At 45.4% G+C, this 19,133-nt stretch overlaps 1 protein-coding gene across 1 annotated transcript in view; it reads right to left on the bottom strand.

The window, feature by feature from the left end:
- The window catches only part of Lama1 (laminin subunit alpha 1), a 121,466-nt gene that overhangs the window by 68,073 nt on the left and 34,260 nt on the right, over positions 1–19,133 (bottom strand). Inside the window, exons 4-11 of the mRNA XM_075956011.1 lie at positions 10,046–10,288; positions 8,816–8,995; positions 6,951–7,040; positions 5,800–5,917; positions 3,947–4,125; positions 3,194–3,299; positions 2,184–2,344; positions 1,025–1,165 (exon numbers count right to left, since the gene is read on the bottom strand). Coding sequence (XP_075812126.1) covers positions 1,025–1,165; positions 2,184–2,344; positions 3,194–3,299; positions 3,947–4,125; positions 5,800–5,917; positions 6,951–7,040; positions 8,816–8,995; positions 10,046–10,288 — 1,218 coding nt within the window. The remainder of the gene's footprint in view (positions 1–1,024; positions 1,166–2,183; positions 2,345–3,193; positions 3,300–3,946; positions 4,126–5,799; positions 5,918–6,950; positions 7,041–8,815; positions 8,996–10,045; positions 10,289–19,133) is intronic.

A 19,133-nucleotide genomic window follows, 5' to 3' on the forward strand; every position in this document is an offset into this window, starting at 1 on the left:
GGCACACGACACACACCTCAAACCCACATCGGTTAACACACAACTGAAGGGCACAAGCATGCAAATCAGGGTTACAAACTTTAGATGTTTAACAAGAACAAAGAAATTACTACAAGTTCAATACCTCTAATCTACAAATGTCCCCCAAGCCCAGAGTTATTGGATTCACAAATGGAAACCTTCACACCTGACCTCACCTGAGTCATAAAACAGGTACATTCAAAACATTACAAAAAACCTATATTCAGGTTATGTGGATAAGGTATATATGGAACAAGAGTATATATATTCCTAAAGGGAAAAATTCAAAATCTTCTGTTCCCCAGTATCTTAGCTTCTTAGATGAGGGATGCTCAGTCTATAAATGTCATGATTAAAGTATCCTCCTGTTTCTATTCTATCCTAATCTATCCTACTTCTAATGATCCTTGGTCCCGCCTTATAGCCAAAAATGACGAAAAATATATAAAAATTTCCGACCTTGTACTGCCAACGAGTTGCTTGCCCAGGGGTGATGAGAAGCCCCCCTAGTGTGTTGACCACAATGATCACTAGTAGCTAATCCCAGAGCCCAGAAGCCCCTCCCTAGCTTCCAGTCATCTCACAGTGAATCCTTCCAATCCCCTGCCCCAGAACACCCCATACCCCAACCCTGCCTGTCCTTATAATTCCGGGCCATCTGAGGTCATTCTGCTCCCACCGCTGGAATGCCTCCCACTCCAAGAGTCTTTGAAATGAAAAATTCCCGTGACCCCAAGTGTGTTCTACAGACGAAATGCAAACAAGGAATGTTCTACAGCACCATTCCAGCCAATTATTCCAACTAGAGGACGTATATGGAAATAAACACACATATTAGAATGCAAAGACAGCAATGCGCTTACGAGTGGGCTGCCTTGGATCTGTGCCTTGGTCTCTCCAAAGGAAAGAGAATGGTTCAGGGGAAGCTGGCCTCCTGGCATCCTAACACAACCACAGATGGCCTCCCTGGCCCACTTACTAACCAACTCGCAGCGTCTCTCACCTGACTAATGGACCACGTGAGGCTGTCACAGACATCAGAGACGCCGAAGCAGAAGCACTCAGAGCAGCCCCGGGGGTTTCTTTCCTGCAAGTTATAGAATCCTGGCTTGCAGCGATCACAATTCTTTCCTTCAACATTTTTCTGTAAAGTTATTTTTTAAAGAAGGATTAGCTGGTGGGGGCCAATGTATCCAGAGAGACAGAGGAAAGATGACACATCATGACACTGGGAAGGAGAAGGCCACAAAAACAGGTAATAAATCCTCCTCTAAACAAATATTCAAAGTCCGTGAGAAACCTCAAGCAGTTGATATTTATGAATGGGGAACCTGCAACAACTGGCTTGCTTCTGTGACCAAGACCAAGTCTCAGATGTTGGAGCTTGGTCGTCGCATCAAAAAAAAAATTTTGTTTTGTTTTAGATCTTTTCATTAAGTCAAAGCTATTCGCTTATTTATTTATACTTGCATTTTGTTTTGTTTTAGATTTTCCCCCTCTTTGAGACAGGGTCTTACTGTATAGCCCAGGCTGACTGGCCTCCATTTCTCAAACCCTTCTAGACACCGGGATTTCAGGCCTGCACAACCATTTTAGGATTTGAAGAGGGTTGTATGGTTATTTGTTTTACTTATAGTCAAGCTTATTTTCATAGACAGAAGACTCTGCCTTCATGGGAAGAAGACATAAGGTACATACAGGAAATCGCACGAATTCCGGGGAAATGGTTATTAATATCCCATGACCAAATAAGACCCTCCTCGGGCACCACATGTACACATTCCTACAATTACACAATTCTCATTGAAGAGAAATTCGAGATAACCGATCTGCATTTCATTAGGGTTCTGGGAAATTCAGTATTTACCTGGTTCTCCTCCAAACATGAAACTGGGAGCCAATGCCCCAGAATTAAAGCCAATGCCAAGGAAATGGCATGCAGGGTTGGGCTTCATCTAGAAGTCCCAGAAATGCCTCGGGAATACATGGCTGCTACCCAGAGGTGCCACAAAAGAGGAAACCAGGTGCCCATCTCCATCCAAGCTTGCTGCGACATGCTGCTTCTACTAAAACCTCCCTGTTCTGCACAAGACCTGATCATGTGATCCAGTGGACCGGAGAGCCCCAAAAGACACTCAAAGCTTCTTTGGCTCCACATTTACCTTACAAAGACATGGCTCTGAGCATGGGTCGTCATTTACGCTGCCCACGGTACTGCAGTCACAGGGCGTGCAGTTCGGGAAACCCCGGTAGCCAAACTGGCAGCGATCACATTTGTCTCCGGCATAACCTTCCTTACATGGACACTGGCCTGGCCACTTCCCTGGGGGAGAAAACAGCAACACTGATTCAACATGAAGTTCCAGGGATTAAAGCAGGGGCTGGCAAATGCAGATGGCGCCACCTCTTTGAGCAGGATTTCAGGTACAGCTGACTAAACCGTGTGCTTTTTCTCAACGCTCTCACGCAGCCATGGACCATCATCCATATGCGAATGTCCACAGCTTTCTCTGGGCACATAAAACAGTTTGCAGACTGGCCTATAGGCCACAGCTTGCTATAGTGTTGGTGTAATGAGAAACACTGAGATTAAACCCACAGGGAGAGCCACCATGTGATACTGAAACCCCACTCCTGATTCCACAGTGAAATAGAACACACACCCACGAAAGTAACTACGTGAATGCCCACAGCCATGTTATTCATCACGGCTGGAAGGGACGAAGAAACCCAAAGTTCCCCACTAATGGGCCGACCACAGCTGCACTCAATGTCTTAGCCAGACTCAGTAAAGAGAAATACCAGGCTATATATATATATTCATCCACTAATAAATAGTATCCATTCATTCATCCACTAATAACTACTTGAACATATAAAATGTGACGTAGCCAAACAAATATTAATCATAAAAGAAAGAACCGTAGTAGTCACATGCTGCCCACATAGCACGACCCTCCTGGAGCCAGAATAAGAGAATAAAGTGACTACCAAAGCCCCACCCACACGCCAGATGGCTGTTTGCATGCGGAAGATAATAAATAGTTAGCGAACAAGAGAATCCACACAAACCCTCCAATTTCTCCACCCTGGAAACAATTCTGCACAACACAGACAGTTTATACATACAACCTAGATCAATTGCGCATGTAATAACAGACCAAGTTCTTACCGTGGGCTAAGTCAGAATGGAGGTCATCCTTGATACAGACAGCACTCAGGGACCCCACTGGGTCACAGTCACAGGGACGACAAGGCTGGTCCTCATAAGGAGACACCTGAAAGGCAGAAGGTGCCCTGGATGACCTCACCAGGGATAACGGCATGACTTGAAATAACAGCCACCATGTCAAGGCAGCAGCTTCCAGGTGAGACTATTGCAGAGATAGGTGTAACCGGGAACGTAGGAGTCAGGAAGATAATACATCCTCAAGCAAGAGGCTCTAAACATCTCTTTGATGCTGACAGCAGTGAGTATTGTCAGCAAGGTGTCACCCTTTCTTGTTTCCACAGTCCCCCTTCCCTCTCTGCCATTTACAATTGCCACTCCAAGAGTCTGACTCCGTAACAGTCACAGAAGGTTGAGTGAATGCATCTTACGGACGAGCTATGGCCCCTTTAGTTCTTAACCGAGTCTGCACATTTATAGTTAGAATTATCTGTAATCACATAGCCCGTAACCCCAATTCAAGTTAAATATCAACGCATGTAGACTTCCACTTTGAGCAAGCCAGCAAGCCAGGGTAGGAGACAAAGCTGGAGGACTCTAGGACCTTGAAGAAAGGAAAAGTCCTTCACAACAGAGGTCCAACCTTAAGGAGGTGTGTTTTCCTGTGGAGCAGGCTGCAGGAAGAAGGTCAAGAAGGTCGTGGAGCTCGGCTGCAGGAAGGTCGTGGAGCTCGGCTGCAGGAAGAAGCACACCTACCTTGTGAGGTCTGTAATACTGATCGACACAGGTCTCGCAATTGATCCCTGTGGTGTTCTGCCGGCAGTTGATACAAACGCCCCCTCCAATGTACTGCCCAGCCATGTTCAGACTTCTCTTCTCCTTTGCAACATTCTCGTCGTAGTAACAGTCTTTGGCTTTATTGTGACAATTACATTCTAGGAGAATAGTTGAATATCTCAATTAACACACATACCGTGTCCTATCTAAAGAAAACCCTCATTCCATGATGTAAATGCCCATGCCTTAAGATCCTAGCATAAATAATTCCGTAAGATATAGGCAAGGGCTGGACAGATGGCTCAGTGGTAAAGGACGCTGGCTGTCCTTCCAGAGGTTCAGGTTTCAGTTTCCAGTACACTCATGGTGGCTCACAACCATCCTTAACACCAATCCCAGGGGATCTGATGCCCTCTTCTGGCCTCCCTGGACACTAGGCATAGACTACATGCAAGCAAAACACCCATTCACACTAAATAAATAGATGCTTAAAAAAAAAGATACAGACAACATCCTAGAGGAAAAAAAATGGGAATTGCTATCAAAATTATTAAATGTACTGGGTGGAAATGGCAGTGCATACATGTAATCTCAGGGTTAAGAGGCTGCAGCAGAACGGGGTCTGACTCAGCCTGCACTAGAGGAGACCTCGTTACCCCTCAAAATGTGATATAGTTGCCTTGGAGGGTGGGTCCGCTTGTTTGATAAATGTGAGGCCCGGGTCTAAAATCAAAAAAGCAGTTCTGGGGTTGGAGAGAGGGCTCAGATGTTGAGAGCACTGGCGGCTCTTGTAGAGGACCAGATTCAACTCCCATGCCCACGAGGCAGATCATAACCATTTGTAAGTCCACTTCTGGGGCTCTGATGCCCTCCTCCTGGGCACTAGGTATGCAAGTGACGCATAGACATACAAGCAGGCAAGACACACCTAGATACATGGAAAAGCTGAACTAAAATCAAGTTTGTAGAATGGCATGTATTATTATGTCATTTTACATGTAAGAAACATTGAAAATAGGAACATATTAATATATACCATAGATTATTACAAAAAATACTAAGAAGTAGAAAGTTGAAAGGAGGGAGATAAAGTGAAATATTGTTTTGTTTCAATTTAACCATGTTTTCAATTTGCCGGTGCATGTGTGTTTGCGGGGGAAGGGTGATGTGGGAGGCATGTGTAGCCCATAGCTGCATGTGGAGATCAAACGACAGCAAAAAGAGAGTTGGGTTTTGTGTGCCACCACGTGGATCCCAGAGCTCAAAATCAGGTCACTGGGTTTGATGGCAAGCGCCTTTTACCTGCCGAGATCTCTGGCTGGACCAAGTAACTATAGCTGGGGATGTAAGTCAGGGGTAGAGCTTCTCCTAGCATGGTGGACTCCTTTAGGTTCAATTCTCAGTGCCATAATTAATTAATTTCACCTTCACATTTATAGCTAATAACAGTACACATGAGGAAAAAAAACGTACGTAAAATAGTGAATCTAGCCGGGCGATGGTGGCGCACGACGCCTTTAATTCCAGCACTCGGGAGGCAGAGGCAGGCGAATCTCTGTGAGTTCGAGACCAGCCTGGTCTACAGAGCTAGTTCCAGGACAGGCTCCAAAACCACAGAGAAACCCTGTCTCGAAACCCCCTCCCCCCAAAAAAATAGTGAATCTATAATACTTTTAGCCCTTAAATGTCACCAAGGATACGCTGCTTTGGGTAGTATTTGAAATGCAAAACAAAACAAAAACCAAGTGATCCTGTCATTCTAATAATCAAGACGCCACGACTTAAGCACGCAAAGCAGGAGCCTTCTCTGTCCAGGCCGACGGTGTACTCACCCTCACACTCGTTGCCCGAGGAAATGGTCCCGGGCCTCCAGGGCTGCTGATGGAAGCCAGGACAGCAGCGGTCACAGCTCTCCCCGCAGGTGTTATGTTCACACTGACACTGCAGTTGCTGGCAGAACAGGGACACGGAATGAAAGATGAAAACTTTACCTGTGTGGTTTTCTTAATTTCATTTAAGAAAAAAGAAAGTGATCCTGTGACGTGGTAAGTCTTGACAACGAGGGATCTGGGACTGTACCAAACCAGGTGACATTGGACTTCCGGAGAAGACACACACATAACCTGATTACAAACACAACTGAAATATGGGTTAACTAACAAGAATGTCCTTTAAAAGGATGCGCCGACTTTAGGGTTGGAAGTCCCGGTCGATAGTTTGACTCCTTATTAATAGATTTCATCATTGTTTGCTTGACGATTTTCTAATGTTTATCAATACAGTTTTCAGTACCAAAATATAACAATAGGCAAGCCTGCAAAAGCACTTGCCACCAAGCAGGAAAACTACAGTTGTATCCCAGAAAGTCACATGATGGGAGGAGAGAACTGTGGTCCATGAGTTGACATCTACATATGTACCCTGGCATACACCTCATTAAGTAAATGTTAAGAACGATTTCACAGTAGAAAGTGTGGGCTGAGGGTGTGTCTCACTGGTGGAGTGCTTGCGTAGTATGATGAACACCAAGTTCAGCCCCAAGCAGTGCGAAGATCAAACAAATATAATTAACAGTAGCACAGAATACTCCTGCTCAACCGGTACAGAGCTCTAAAGGTTGGGAGTAACTAAGTGTTTTGAAAAGAGTTATCCAATTATTAATTTAGTATTACACCCACAGAGACAAAGTCTATTTTATCTTGATTTAGTACCACCGAGATGGAAAGAAGGGAATCACAGAAATAGCAAATATAATTTATATCAGTCTCTTTTCATGGACATATTATTACTAAACAACACAGGAGGGGTTACTTAAAAATATGTCCTCCAAACAAAGCAAAAAATCAAACCAATCAGGTAGTCTAAATTTTTTAACATGGTTTGATGCCTCTTACTGTCTGCTTTGGATAAATAAAGACAGGGAAACATTGCCACTTTAACTGCTCCACTGAGGTTTCAGTAACAGTAAAACACCAGAACTAACCTTAGCTTCTTCGTCCCATGGGCAGCTGCTGGCGTGGCCGTAGCAAATGCACATGCCTCCGACGGAAATGTCTTTGATTGAATAGTAATACTGGAAAAAGGGGTGTAACAAACAGAAGTTAGACACCCTCTGACTTTGGTGCAAGGTAAGGGATGGCACCCCACACATACCAGCTGGGCTCACGGCTTGCTTTTGGAATGCTAAACTTAATTACATCCACATTTTAAATGTTATTGCACACACAAAAAAGTCTTAGTTCGAGCCAATAACGCTCGAATCAGCTCATGAACAGAATCTAGAAGTCTAGAAGAATTTTCCAATGTGGTTTTGCATTAAGCCAAAGCAGTCCTCTTCATCACTCTCGCTGCTGAGTTCCGTAGGACCGCCGAGGTGCACAGACGTGCACAGGAAGGATGACGCATCATCAAGACGTGGACTCATGCATGCGCGCAAACCGTCTTTCCTTGGACGTCACACTGCATCGCTGGCTCATACTTCTGTCTCGTCATATTATTTTTTTAACTTTATTTTACCTTGTTTGCTACCATTATTTAGAAATGCCTTTCCCCTTTATGGATTGATTTGGCATGACTGCCTTGCCAACCTCAGTGTTATTTCTAGTAGTTGTTTTGTAGATTATCTGTGCGAATGATCGTGCCAGCTACGGACAATGAGGACTCAGTCCTGCACGCCTGTGCTGCTTATCTTTGCTTTCTTCTTGCATCTCTGAGTAGCAGGTTTATGAATCAACAATAAAATATTGCCAAGGGGACTTAAGGCAGAGTCACCTAAGTGCAGACAGTACCGTTAAGTGTATGGGCTGGATAACTCAATATTGTTTAAAAGTCTTCCAAAATTCTTCCCATGTTGATGTGTTCATCAAAAGTTATAGTTTCAAAAAGTAAACAGAAAAACTCAGTGAGAAGATATCCATAATATGGTCTAAACAAAAAATACGCGAAAATGGACCAAAAAAGGTCAATTCTTGAGAGGCTCATCCTAGCCATCAGGAAAATACAAATGAACCCCACCAGGGTGCACCATGGGTAGCATTCCAACAGCCAGCAGGGCTTGACAAGACTGGCTATTATAAGATCAGGGCTGCAGAACTACTGAGAACTCAAGAACAATGGCAATGGGTTTTTGATCCTACTGCACGTACTGGCTTTGGGGGAGCCTAGGCAGTTTGGATGCTCACCTTACTAGACCTGGATGGAGGTGGGTGGTCCTTGGACTTCCCACAGGTCAGGGAACCCTGATTGCTCTTTGGGCTGATGAGGGAGGGGGACTTGATCGGGGGAGGGAAATGGGAGGCAGTGGCAGGGAGGAGGCAGAAATCTTTAATAAATGAATAAATTTAAAAAAATAAAAGAAAAAAAAGATCAGGGCTTGCAAATGTCAAATGACTAAAATGTGGCATCTGCTTTTAAACAAGTTTAGCTGAGTTATACACACAGCTACCCCACAAGCTAGTAATTCACTGCGAAGTGATGGGTCATAAAAATGTTTGGCCACAGGTGACCTTAATATTCAATTGTACATTTAAAAGCTTCCTGAATATGTCTTCCTGACTATTACTCCAATTTTATCATTTCAGAAGAAAAAAATTAAAATGCCCAAGTTGCTAAAGCTCGGATGTGGTACCAGACTGGGATCTTTAGGACAATGGCAATGCCATTCTCCAGGTGCGCACACTATGGGGACAGGTAGGAAGGAGAAAGGAGATCTGCGGAATGGACGCCGGGGCCATCACCTACAGAGCTTTTCCACAAATGACAGGAGGTAGTCATAGCAAGCCAAAGGAAACAAAGAATACGTCCTGAATCAAGTCCTTCAAGGTGGTCAGGGCCACAGCAGATACTCACGCGTCTTGTGACGATAGGGTCAAGGTCTCTGAGGTCCCGGTGGCTAAGGGTCATGAGGTCTGCATTGAGCGTCCTGATGCGCTGCAGACGAAGCCGTATGTACCGTGCTGAGGTGAACTCCAGCAGCTTGGGTGAAGGGTCATCAGCGCTTGGCCTGCCGTTGATGAGTGATGTGTGAATCTGGACACAGACAAACACATATGTCAATTCTGTGCATGTGTAACATGCACACATACATGCATGCTGGCTGACTGCATCAGAATCTTTACAAAGATAAACCTAAAAACTGGGTTCTGTGTAAAACAAAAAAACAAACAAAACAGCCCATCTACCGCATGTTAGGTACTCATAAACCATGATCCCCGTTCTGTCTCAGTTTGTGGGTTACCCACTCCACTACCTCAGAGACGACCGGAGTCCCTTCAATGGTGCCCTTCTGCCCGCATTGTGAGGGTCTCTGAACACCGACTAAGATGCTGCATCTCCTCAACCAAAGACCTAAGCCATGAGCAGGCTAGAGAGGGTAAGAAAACTGTACCCCAAACCTTAAGGATGCCTGCTGTCTTAGTTAATCTCTGTGACTGGAGAGTTTTCTGCCCAGCTACGGCTACAGAGCACGCTTGTGAGTTCTACAGCGTTCACTCATCAAGCAAGGTGCCAATGAAGACTGTATTGCTTCTGTTTCACTCCAGGCTTACTGAAGCGTACACTGAGTAGCTACTTCATGGGCCGCTCCACACCCCCGAGGAAGAGGGAGACAGAGGAACTACACCTTTTAGAAGCACTTTTGCTATCTCCTTTTCATCTACCCATGATCTTACTACTATTGAAGATGTTTTGCTACGTACTCCTCCAACTCATGATCCTCCTGCCTCAGCCTCTGGAGTGCGAGAATTACACTTATATACCACCATCCTGGCTTCTCTTTAATATAACACATGTTCTTGCCCTGATCTTACGGAAAGATTCTGTGGTGGGTAGGGGACTGGTGGGGCTGTGCAAACACAGAAGAGTGAAGACCGAGGGAACTGCATGCTGGGAAGAAAACAAGAAGCTAAAGCAGACACCAGTCAGGGCGACTTTAAATAGCGAGGCAGCCACAGGCACACCTTTGAATTAAGGGTGACTGATTCTGAATGTTTAATATAGACTCCCATGAAGGATACCATGGTAGCATCTGAGGTAGGGGTCTCTAATCACAGGCAGCCATTCCTGCTGTGGACACAGTACCTCTCCATGTTCAAGTGGTACAAGTTTCGAATAATACGAGGTGCAGATCACTTCATTGTCAGCTCTGTAAGTGGGAGGTCCCCGCCTTGGAGATATTTTGTAGCGTGTTAAACACTCCGCATCGCTGATTGCGTAGTACTGCCAGGGTTTGAACTTGATGCCATCCACGGATCGCTCCAAAATCCAGTTTCCGGGGCGAGGGGCATTGGCGGCTTTAATGATGACATACGCAACCTGAAAGACCTGAAACAGAGACACTAGAAGACTTCAATCCAGAATTCATAAGTCAAACGCGAGAAGACAAACACTACAGGAACTCGCTCGCGTGTGAACCCAAACCAACCCAACTCACAGACACCTTGCAGAACTCTGGTTACCAGGGGCTGGAAGAAGGACAAGGGACAGATGCCGGGCACAGTTTTTCAGCTGTGCAGGACAGACAGGTCCAAAGTTTAACAGTGTTGCTATGGTAACAATCCTGGACTCTGTTGGAATTTGCTAAACAGAAAGACCTGTGCTCCAACACACACACACACACACACACACACATACAACAAAGATGATAAAACTGGAATTACAGACATACTCTGGTTATTTCATGGTATGCATTATGCAGCAACTAAGGATGTTGTACACATTAAATATTAAATATATAAAATATTAAAACAGAATCAGCATTCGCAAACGCTCGAAGGCCAGAGTGTTCGATGAGAGGACCATCATATGATGACTATCTGGGTATTTCTATACTTGTAAGTACAACTGTTCACATCTGACAGTCAGGAACATGTACCTCCTGAAGGTATTGTTTCCAAAATAAACAACAACGAAACAACACGTACTTAACTCTTATCACTAACAATGTTAGTGTTAATATGGGCTTTCTCCACTGTTTCCCATCTTCCTGTTAGGATCTGACAATAGCAGATTAATGGTAATGTTAAATCTATTTCTTACAGTGAATTGAAGATAACGCTGAATGTGAGAAAGATAGCTCCTCATAGTCTGCTAGAATGGCTAAAATACAAAGCACAGACAATACCAAATGTTGGCAAAGACGTAGAGCGACAAGAACACATGAGACACCAGTACCACGTTTTCACATAAAATTGTAAGTACCCTCTGTATGAACCAATAACCATGCTTGTCAATAATTACCCAAATGAAAACTTGAAAAGATGATCCCAATAGCTTTGTTTATAACTGTCCAAATTCAAGAAGCAATAAAAAGTGCTCCCCTAAGTAAACAATGTACCCAAATGGCATGCTAGCCAGTGGACAGACAAACAAATTATATACAGTAGCCAAAAAGGCAGGAAGGGGAGTTAGTTGCACACCGCTAACTGAAAGAAGCCACTCTGAAGAGGCAACATGCCACAGGTTCCAACTGTCTGACATTCTGGAAAAGGTAAAGCTATGGAGGCAGTAAAAAGATCAGAGGTTGTTAGAAACTCAGAGGACGGAGGGATAAGCAGAAGGGACAGGAGATGAAATGACCCTACATGGTCCTTAATTGCGGACGTAGGCCATTATACAGTGGTCAGAACATGCAGAACACGCACAGCTTAGAAGAGCAAACGAAACACCAGTCAATGCGTGGGTGAATGCAGGACCACTGGTTGTATAAACGCCCCCCCCCCCCACTAATTCAAGACGATAACAAAAGAACTCACGGTGGAAGAATGAAGACATGAATGACCTGTACACTCTTTACTGTGAACCTAGAACTGTGTAAGCTACCGATTAGACAGCAATGCAGCCCAACAGCGACGATGCACACAGGAGGAAGCTGTGTGTGGCATGATTGAAGCAGGCGGATGAAAGGTAGATCTGAACAGGATTTTTTAGATCTAGCCCCAGATCCAGCACGAACGAGGCGCCATCTCTCCACATCAGCACCACTCTGGGCATTCCCAATCATGGCAGACTCACTGGTCTGAGATGGGGTTTGCTTTCTGACAACCCCTGTTTCCGTGTGGATGAAAACATCTGTCAAATCCTATGCGATAGTGAGAAGATGCCAGATTCCAGTGTCACATGACCCCTCACCAACTATTTAAACTGCACTCTCAAACATCACTTCCAGCATCCAAAATCTGTGTGTGTGCTCGTGCACACCTGTGGAGACCAGAAGTTGTTTTCAGCGGGGACTTTGTGGAAACACTGAAAAGTTACTGACAGACCAGTATCTGTGGATTTGAGATGTTGAGGGGAGTCTGAAGTAGTGCTGTTAGTAAGTGGGGAGATTTTTACACACATAATACATATATGTGAACGCGTCTATAAAATCTTTTGTATGCTTGTAGCTTTACACACATAACATTTGTGTATGAATACATAAACACAGGGCGTAAAGTTGTCTGCCTCTGAAGTTCTTGGTTTCTCTTTCTCACCTAGTGCTCACTAATTTCGGGACACATGAGCTTGTCAGAGTTAGCCCATCACACACCAGTTATGTGCCTACAACCATCTCTCCTTATCTCAAACAATTGTTCCCTCGATGCTGAGTGCTCCCTTGCAGAGGCTAACCCGTGAAGGCCATGGCTGCCTGACATTTTAGCTCTCTGTGTTCGTGTGGGATGTCCCTCTGTAGGGCAAGCACCTGTCTTTTTATCAGGAAACAGGCCATTGTTCTCACAATCTCTCCACAGACCTCAAGGTCCCCAAATCAGAGACCAGGAAGCAAACTGAAAGAGGAATGCGGGCTGTAGCTCTGATAGGAAGGAAGCAGATGGGATGAGGACTCTAAACACAACTTTATTGGCCATTGTTGCCTCAGTCTGTCTCGGGCTCCCCAAAATGGGAACAAGAATTGAAAACAACACTGGCCTGAGCTCCAAGCCTGATAAGGAGGAAGGGGATGCTGTCAAGAGTCTAAATATAAAGGGGCGCCACCAAAGCCATCCTGCGGGCTGACTTACGGGCTCCCCAGATTTCCTGGGTAAAGTCCTGACTTGTCACTCCTGACCACCAAATGCCACTGTGTTTGGAGATAAGGCCTTTGAAGTAAAAGGTGGCTGCCTGACCGTGACTGGCGTCCTTATAAGAAGAACCGAGTGGTGTGGGAGAGAGCTCACTCGGCTAAGAGCTTGCTGTGCCGCACAAGGGTCTGAGTTCAAGCCCCAGAACTCACATAAAAACAAACAACAATGAGACGCTAAGTATGCCCTTGTGATCACAGCCCTGCTCCTAGGTAGATTTCTAGGGCTCCAAGGCCAGCTAGCTAAACCAATTTGGTGAATTCCAGACCAGTGAGGTGGAGTAGGAAGACAGATCTTTCAGCAAGTATGAGGAACTGAGTCTGGTTCTTAGGGCCCATATTTTAACAACTGGACACCATGGCATGTCCTTGTAATCCCAGCACTGGAGAGGTTGGAGTTGGGTGAAAAAAAAAACTGTGGCTTGCTGGCCAGACAGCCCAGTCTAGTCTATGTGTCTAATAAAATGAAAGATACTATAGTATCACAAACCCAAGATGGTTAGCTCCTGGCGGAAAGACTCTTAAGGTCACCGGTGCTCTGGCCTCCACTGTGCATACGTTTACCTAAATACATTAACTCACCCACAAAATAAATTGAAAAATATCTAAAGATGATTGAGCTGGAGGAACGACAACCGAGGTTGTTGTCTGGCCTTCACATGGACAGGTGTGCAAACATGGATGCATCTGCACACACATCATATACACACATAATAAATGAAGAACGTGGGACAGACACACATGAGGGAATACCACACGAAGACACAGAGTAGAGGCAGCCACCTGCAAACAAAGATACCTTGATCTGGGACAAATTTCTTTCCTTTATGTTGCCCTGTGGTACCTGTTACAGCAGTCTCAGCTAAGAAGGTCCTAACTTGCCAATTCTAGTTGAGAAGCAGATCTCACACACAATAAAGCAAAATTGAGAGATTCTGCTAACAGATAGAATCTTAAACCTTTGTCCAAACCAAATCCACGAAACTTCTGCCGCCAGTATTCTGACATGCTAGAGACCAAACTGTCTTTTCTCTTGGTGTAAGCTTGGCTGAACACACACTGTTGATGCAAGCATTTCCACGGGAGTCTGAGTCATTGCTGTGCTGCCAAAACTGCAGCTGATCCAGCCATTTTCAAATCCACTTCACGACAGCTTTCCACTCACTGGCCTTCGTTAATTGAATACTTGGATACACATAAACATTGCCACAGAAAGTATTGTCGGCACACATCAAACACTGCAGCCTTTCCACACGAGAATCCAGACAGAATTCTGGTGTGAGCCTCAATCTTAACTTAAACAGAGTAAATCCAACCCAAGCACAACATCTGAGAGCACAGATAACCTCATTCGCAAGGCCAGAGGTTCATCCTCCGGCACAGTTCTCTGTACCATTGCGTTCTCTCAGAATCCATGTGGAGAGGCCCACCGCACCTGCATCTCTGACAGCGACTGAACAGGGACCACTTTATGGCTGACAGTCTCAGGGGAAACAAACTCATCACAAAGGGTATCTAGGTGAAGAGTGTATTTGATAAAACCCTATCACTTGACTGATTCCCTACCGAAGCAACGAGTTTGCTCTTTGTAAGCTCTGCTGCTTGTGAAATCATCATAAGGAAATTTCAAAGCACCACTCGGAATCTCATTTCTTACTTGAGAATGAAGAAGCAGTCTCTAGGCTCATCCGTGACTCAAGAACCTGGCAAAGCGATAGGGAGGAGCCTCAAAGCGAGGACATAACAAGCCGAGGAGCTGAGACTCTTGCTGGGGAGGCACACTTGCAAAGGTGATTCTAGACAAATCCCTCAGGAGTGATTACTGTTAAGTGAGGGCTGGCTGTTTCTCTCTAATCCTCCAAGAAGAGCAGCCTATACAAATAAGGACGAAAAGATAGCTTCAAGAATGAGGAGGGAACTTTGGATTTCTTTTCCTCTCACTTTGGCGCTGATATTAACCCGTGAAGTAAATGGGTCAAAGTTCAGTGACTCCCAACTCCTTCCTGTTCTGCCTTTTCTTGGGCGGGGGGGGGGGGGGGGGGACGGATTGACTGCCTGTGTGGATAAACTCCGACCAAGCAGGTTTCTTACCCTACAACTCTTAGGAACATCTCAGAGCATCAAAGAACATTCACTTTTGATCCATGCTGAGATAAGTAAATGCACGGGACCTTGGCCAGCAAGAGGGCTCAGAGATAGGAGCCCAACAAGAATCAGCTTTAATCTGTGATCTGAAGGTGGGAAAGGAATTTTAAAGATGTCTGTCAGCAGTGGACCTGTTTCCCATCAGTGGGGAAAGGCTATACCAATGAGCCCAGAAGGCATCCTCCTGATGCCTCCGTCCCACCCGAAGATGACTAACAGTGTTTACTATTTCAATACAAAGATGTTAAGCCACTTTACCAGAGAAGAGAGAACTGAAAGATAGGATGTTCTCCATCCCTAGTATTCTATCTCAATGTATTTCTCCAAATATGTGGCCTAATTCTACTATGTATTCTGGAACCTTCTTGTCACCAAATGCTCTTTGTGGGGCTCTTCTCTTTTCTCTTTCTATTGAAAGCTCCCCAAGATAGGATGGGATGAACATGGTCAGTCTCGGACCCATCAATACAGAAACCGCGCTCCTTTCCCCCAGTTAGATAGGCCCAGGTTCCACCTACGGAGGGCTTCACCTTTGAAATCAGACTAGGTTTTTCCCCAGTAATGAAGTTCCAATTTGCTCTTGTTAAAACAGAGATGATGATATATAGTAACCCCTTCAACTTTTCAGGGAAAAAAGAGCAAAATTGGAGGCTGTGGCTTAGCGGGATGCTTTCTGGAAAGCGGCATTCTCTCCTAGTGCACAGTTGAGGGACACGGGTGCCTCTCAGCTTTGTCCCGTGGTTGGGACCTAGTGTTCTGAGGATAATAACCTGTTCCTTAATGAAAGGACACTCAGAACTCCAGGGCAGCACATCCTCTCTTCCTCAGAGGAGAAACTGCTTTTCCATGAGAGAGGGGGAGACCTGGGCAGTGGAGTACCCCACAAAGACACATGTGACATTGAGAATGGGGACGCCAGAACATCTTTCCGTGTGCGCCTCATTTGAAAAACACTGACCGTGTATCTGCTGTGTCAGAGGGACGGTGGTGGGTACCACAAAAGCAGCAGCGGCCAGAGGGGCTGCCGTCTGTGGATGAGGTTGCCCGAGTCATGAGGAGAATGAGGGGGTGGGGAGGATATTCCGATCTAGCAGGGGAGTTTGATCTGGTTTGTAGAGGTGGCCAGAGAAGTTTTGGAAGGTGAGTGTGAGAAGAGACAACAGGTGTCTACAGAGCAAGGCAAAGAGGCAACGTGACAGAGAGGAACAGCTCACACCATAGAATACAGACACTGCAAGCAGGTGGCCTGGTACAGACAGCCAGAGGGAGTCCGGAAAGGTGATGGGTACCTCTCCTAGGTAGGTCTTGGTATCCCATAGTAGTTTTCTTAGACCACCAAGAATCATAAACCAAGGCAGGACAGGGCCAGCGATGACCGTGGATTTGAATTCTGACACATGGGATTCATAACAGAGGGTTGTAATGACTTTAAAAAGATCAAAAGAGCAGGGCAGAGATGAGCAAGAAACCCTAAAGAGTTTCCTGAAAAGTCAAAATGTGCGGGGGAAAAAACTAAAGCCAGAGGGCAACTGAGAACTTCCACACTCTGGACTATGAGAGAAGGGGGCTTGCTCCCTGCTGTCCTCCAGTCTCGGTGCAGAGAATCCGGGCTGAGAACTCGGCCTTTGAGCACCTTCCTAGTCTGTGCACTGACTTGGTGCTGACCCAGCAGACAGAGCAGCGATGAGAGGCTTTGGACCTTCTCTCCCTCCACACCTCTCCTCTAAAGAAAACACCACAGTGAAGGCAGTGGCAGGAAAGGGCCTCCTCATTGCGCCCCACAAACCCAACTGAGGGTTCTGCATGAAAGAGCTGGGAAACTCGCTACTGAACCATCCCCACAACACCGCCCTGCGAGTTACACATTGACCACGGCTAAGAACGGTAGCAGCAGGTTTTCTTTCCCCTCATCGCCGACTGAATCATTAACAGCTTTTTTGCACCGGCGAGATCAGAGAGCCCCTTTGTGGGTAAGCAAGATTTCGCTCTGGATATGAATTCCCTCATCCGGTTCCTAAGTGAAAACCCTTCTTTCGTTCACAAGACATCTCACTTCACTGAGCAGCTGAAAGCTGTTGGACATTGAGCTGACAAATCAGTACATCAAGGAAAACAATTTAAATATGAAGACTATGTAGGAAATATTTGTATTATTTTAAAAGCAGCATGGTGGGAATAGGAAATAGTGAGCCATTGTGAAAAATAGTATGTGTTCCCTTAAAAAAAAATCAAACAAGAGAATCACTATATGGTTCAACATTTCCCATACTGGTATGTGCCTGGAAGATAGAGTGGATGCATTTGAAGTTATTAATCACCAGTGTTTATAGCAGAATTATTCATAATAGCCAAAGGTTGGAAACAACCCAAATATCCATCCATGGATGACTGACTAGGTGAAATTTGGGAAAGACATACAAGAGAAAGTTATCTTGTCTTAAAAAGACATAAAATTTCAATACAGTCTGCAATATGAGCAATCCTGGAGGCCATTCCACTAAGAGAAATAACCCAGACACAAAACTACAAAAAATAGTATTGTTCTACTTAAAGAATGTCCGGAGTAGTCAGATTAGCAGAAGGAACTAATGTCAGGCTGGAGAGATGGTTGAGGGATGCTACGGTGAGAACCTGAGTTGAGGTCCCTGCACACACATCAGATGGCTGCTCTCACTGAGGACTCCAGCTCTGGGGAAACCCAAGCCTCTGGCCTCCACAGCACCCAGATCCACGTGTATAAGTCTACTTCACACACATGCACACAAAATAGAATATTTATTTTGAAAATAAAAAGAAAGAATACTTGTTGCCATGGCCAAGCGTGCGAGAGATAAGTAGAGCTGGTTGGTGTTGGATAAAGCAGGAGATTAAAAGGGATCTCGGTTGGGGAATGGCTGCGCTGGAGAAACTGCATACACTAAACGCCTCTGAATGCTACACTTCAAATGTTTAAAGTGGCAAACTTTATATTCTGTATAATTACAAGAACCAACTTAAAAAGGAAGAAAGAAAGCACAGCGAGACGGAAGTGGGTGAAGTAAAGATGCAGCTTTTCATTGGAGACTGAGACGTGTGCACCAGAAGGAGCAGGGCGCAGTGTTTCCAGGCGGGGAACCAAGTCTAGAGAAGCCAGGATCCCAGTGAGCTGGAGGTCAGGAGAGCAGTGCAGAGATGCTTGAATAGCATCCTTTTGGTGATACTGTTTTTGTCAGGCTCTTCCTAAGCTCTGGCAAGGGAAGAAAGATACTTTACCCGGAGCAAAATCCAGTGCCCACAGATGCTAGGGGACCTCAGTGGCCCCACAGATGGTCCGTGTGGAAGCCCCATGGGTCAGCAGAACACTTACTCCTGGGCGCTGTATCCTAAACAACAGCTAAGCAGCAAGGGAACCAATGAAAGGCTAGAACAGAGCTGCGGTGACCCTGAAAGTCTGTGGTTCCGGTACAACCCTTCTGCATGGTCAATGAAGCTGTTTCTCTGCGCGTCCATCAGAGCAACAGCAAAGGTGTCTATCTCTGATCCCATGATAGTGAAGAATGGAGCAAACAGAGGAAGTTAAATCTGAGGACAGACAATTCCGGTTACCTCAGTACTGCAGGGGAGAAACATTTGGACTGCTGACCATACACGAGGTTGGCCACTTTATAATGTTCTGTTTAAAGGTCGATCACGAAAAGCCCAAATCTGACCCAAGCACGATGGTACTGAGGCTCTATGGAAATTCTTTACACCTCTGTCCCACTTTCCTATGAACCTAAAACCTTAAGAGACTATTAATTTCAAAAAGGAAAACCATTTTGAACATGCTATAGTGATTATGAACCTGGAGACACCTTAGCCCACCGCTGTTGGCGGCTGAGGCTGCAAAGTGATCTCCCAGCCTGCCCAGCTTTCCCAGGACGTCTTGGTTTGTACAGCTGTGCCGTCCAGCTAATGATTCACAGTCGTAACACTTGATCTCAG

This window comes from Microtus pennsylvanicus, chromosome 22, assembly GCF_037038515.1.
Source record: "Microtus pennsylvanicus isolate mMicPen1 chromosome 22, mMicPen1.hap1, whole genome shotgun sequence".
In the NCBI taxonomy this organism is placed as follows: Eukaryota; Metazoa; Chordata; class Mammalia; order Rodentia; family Cricetidae; genus Microtus; species Microtus pennsylvanicus.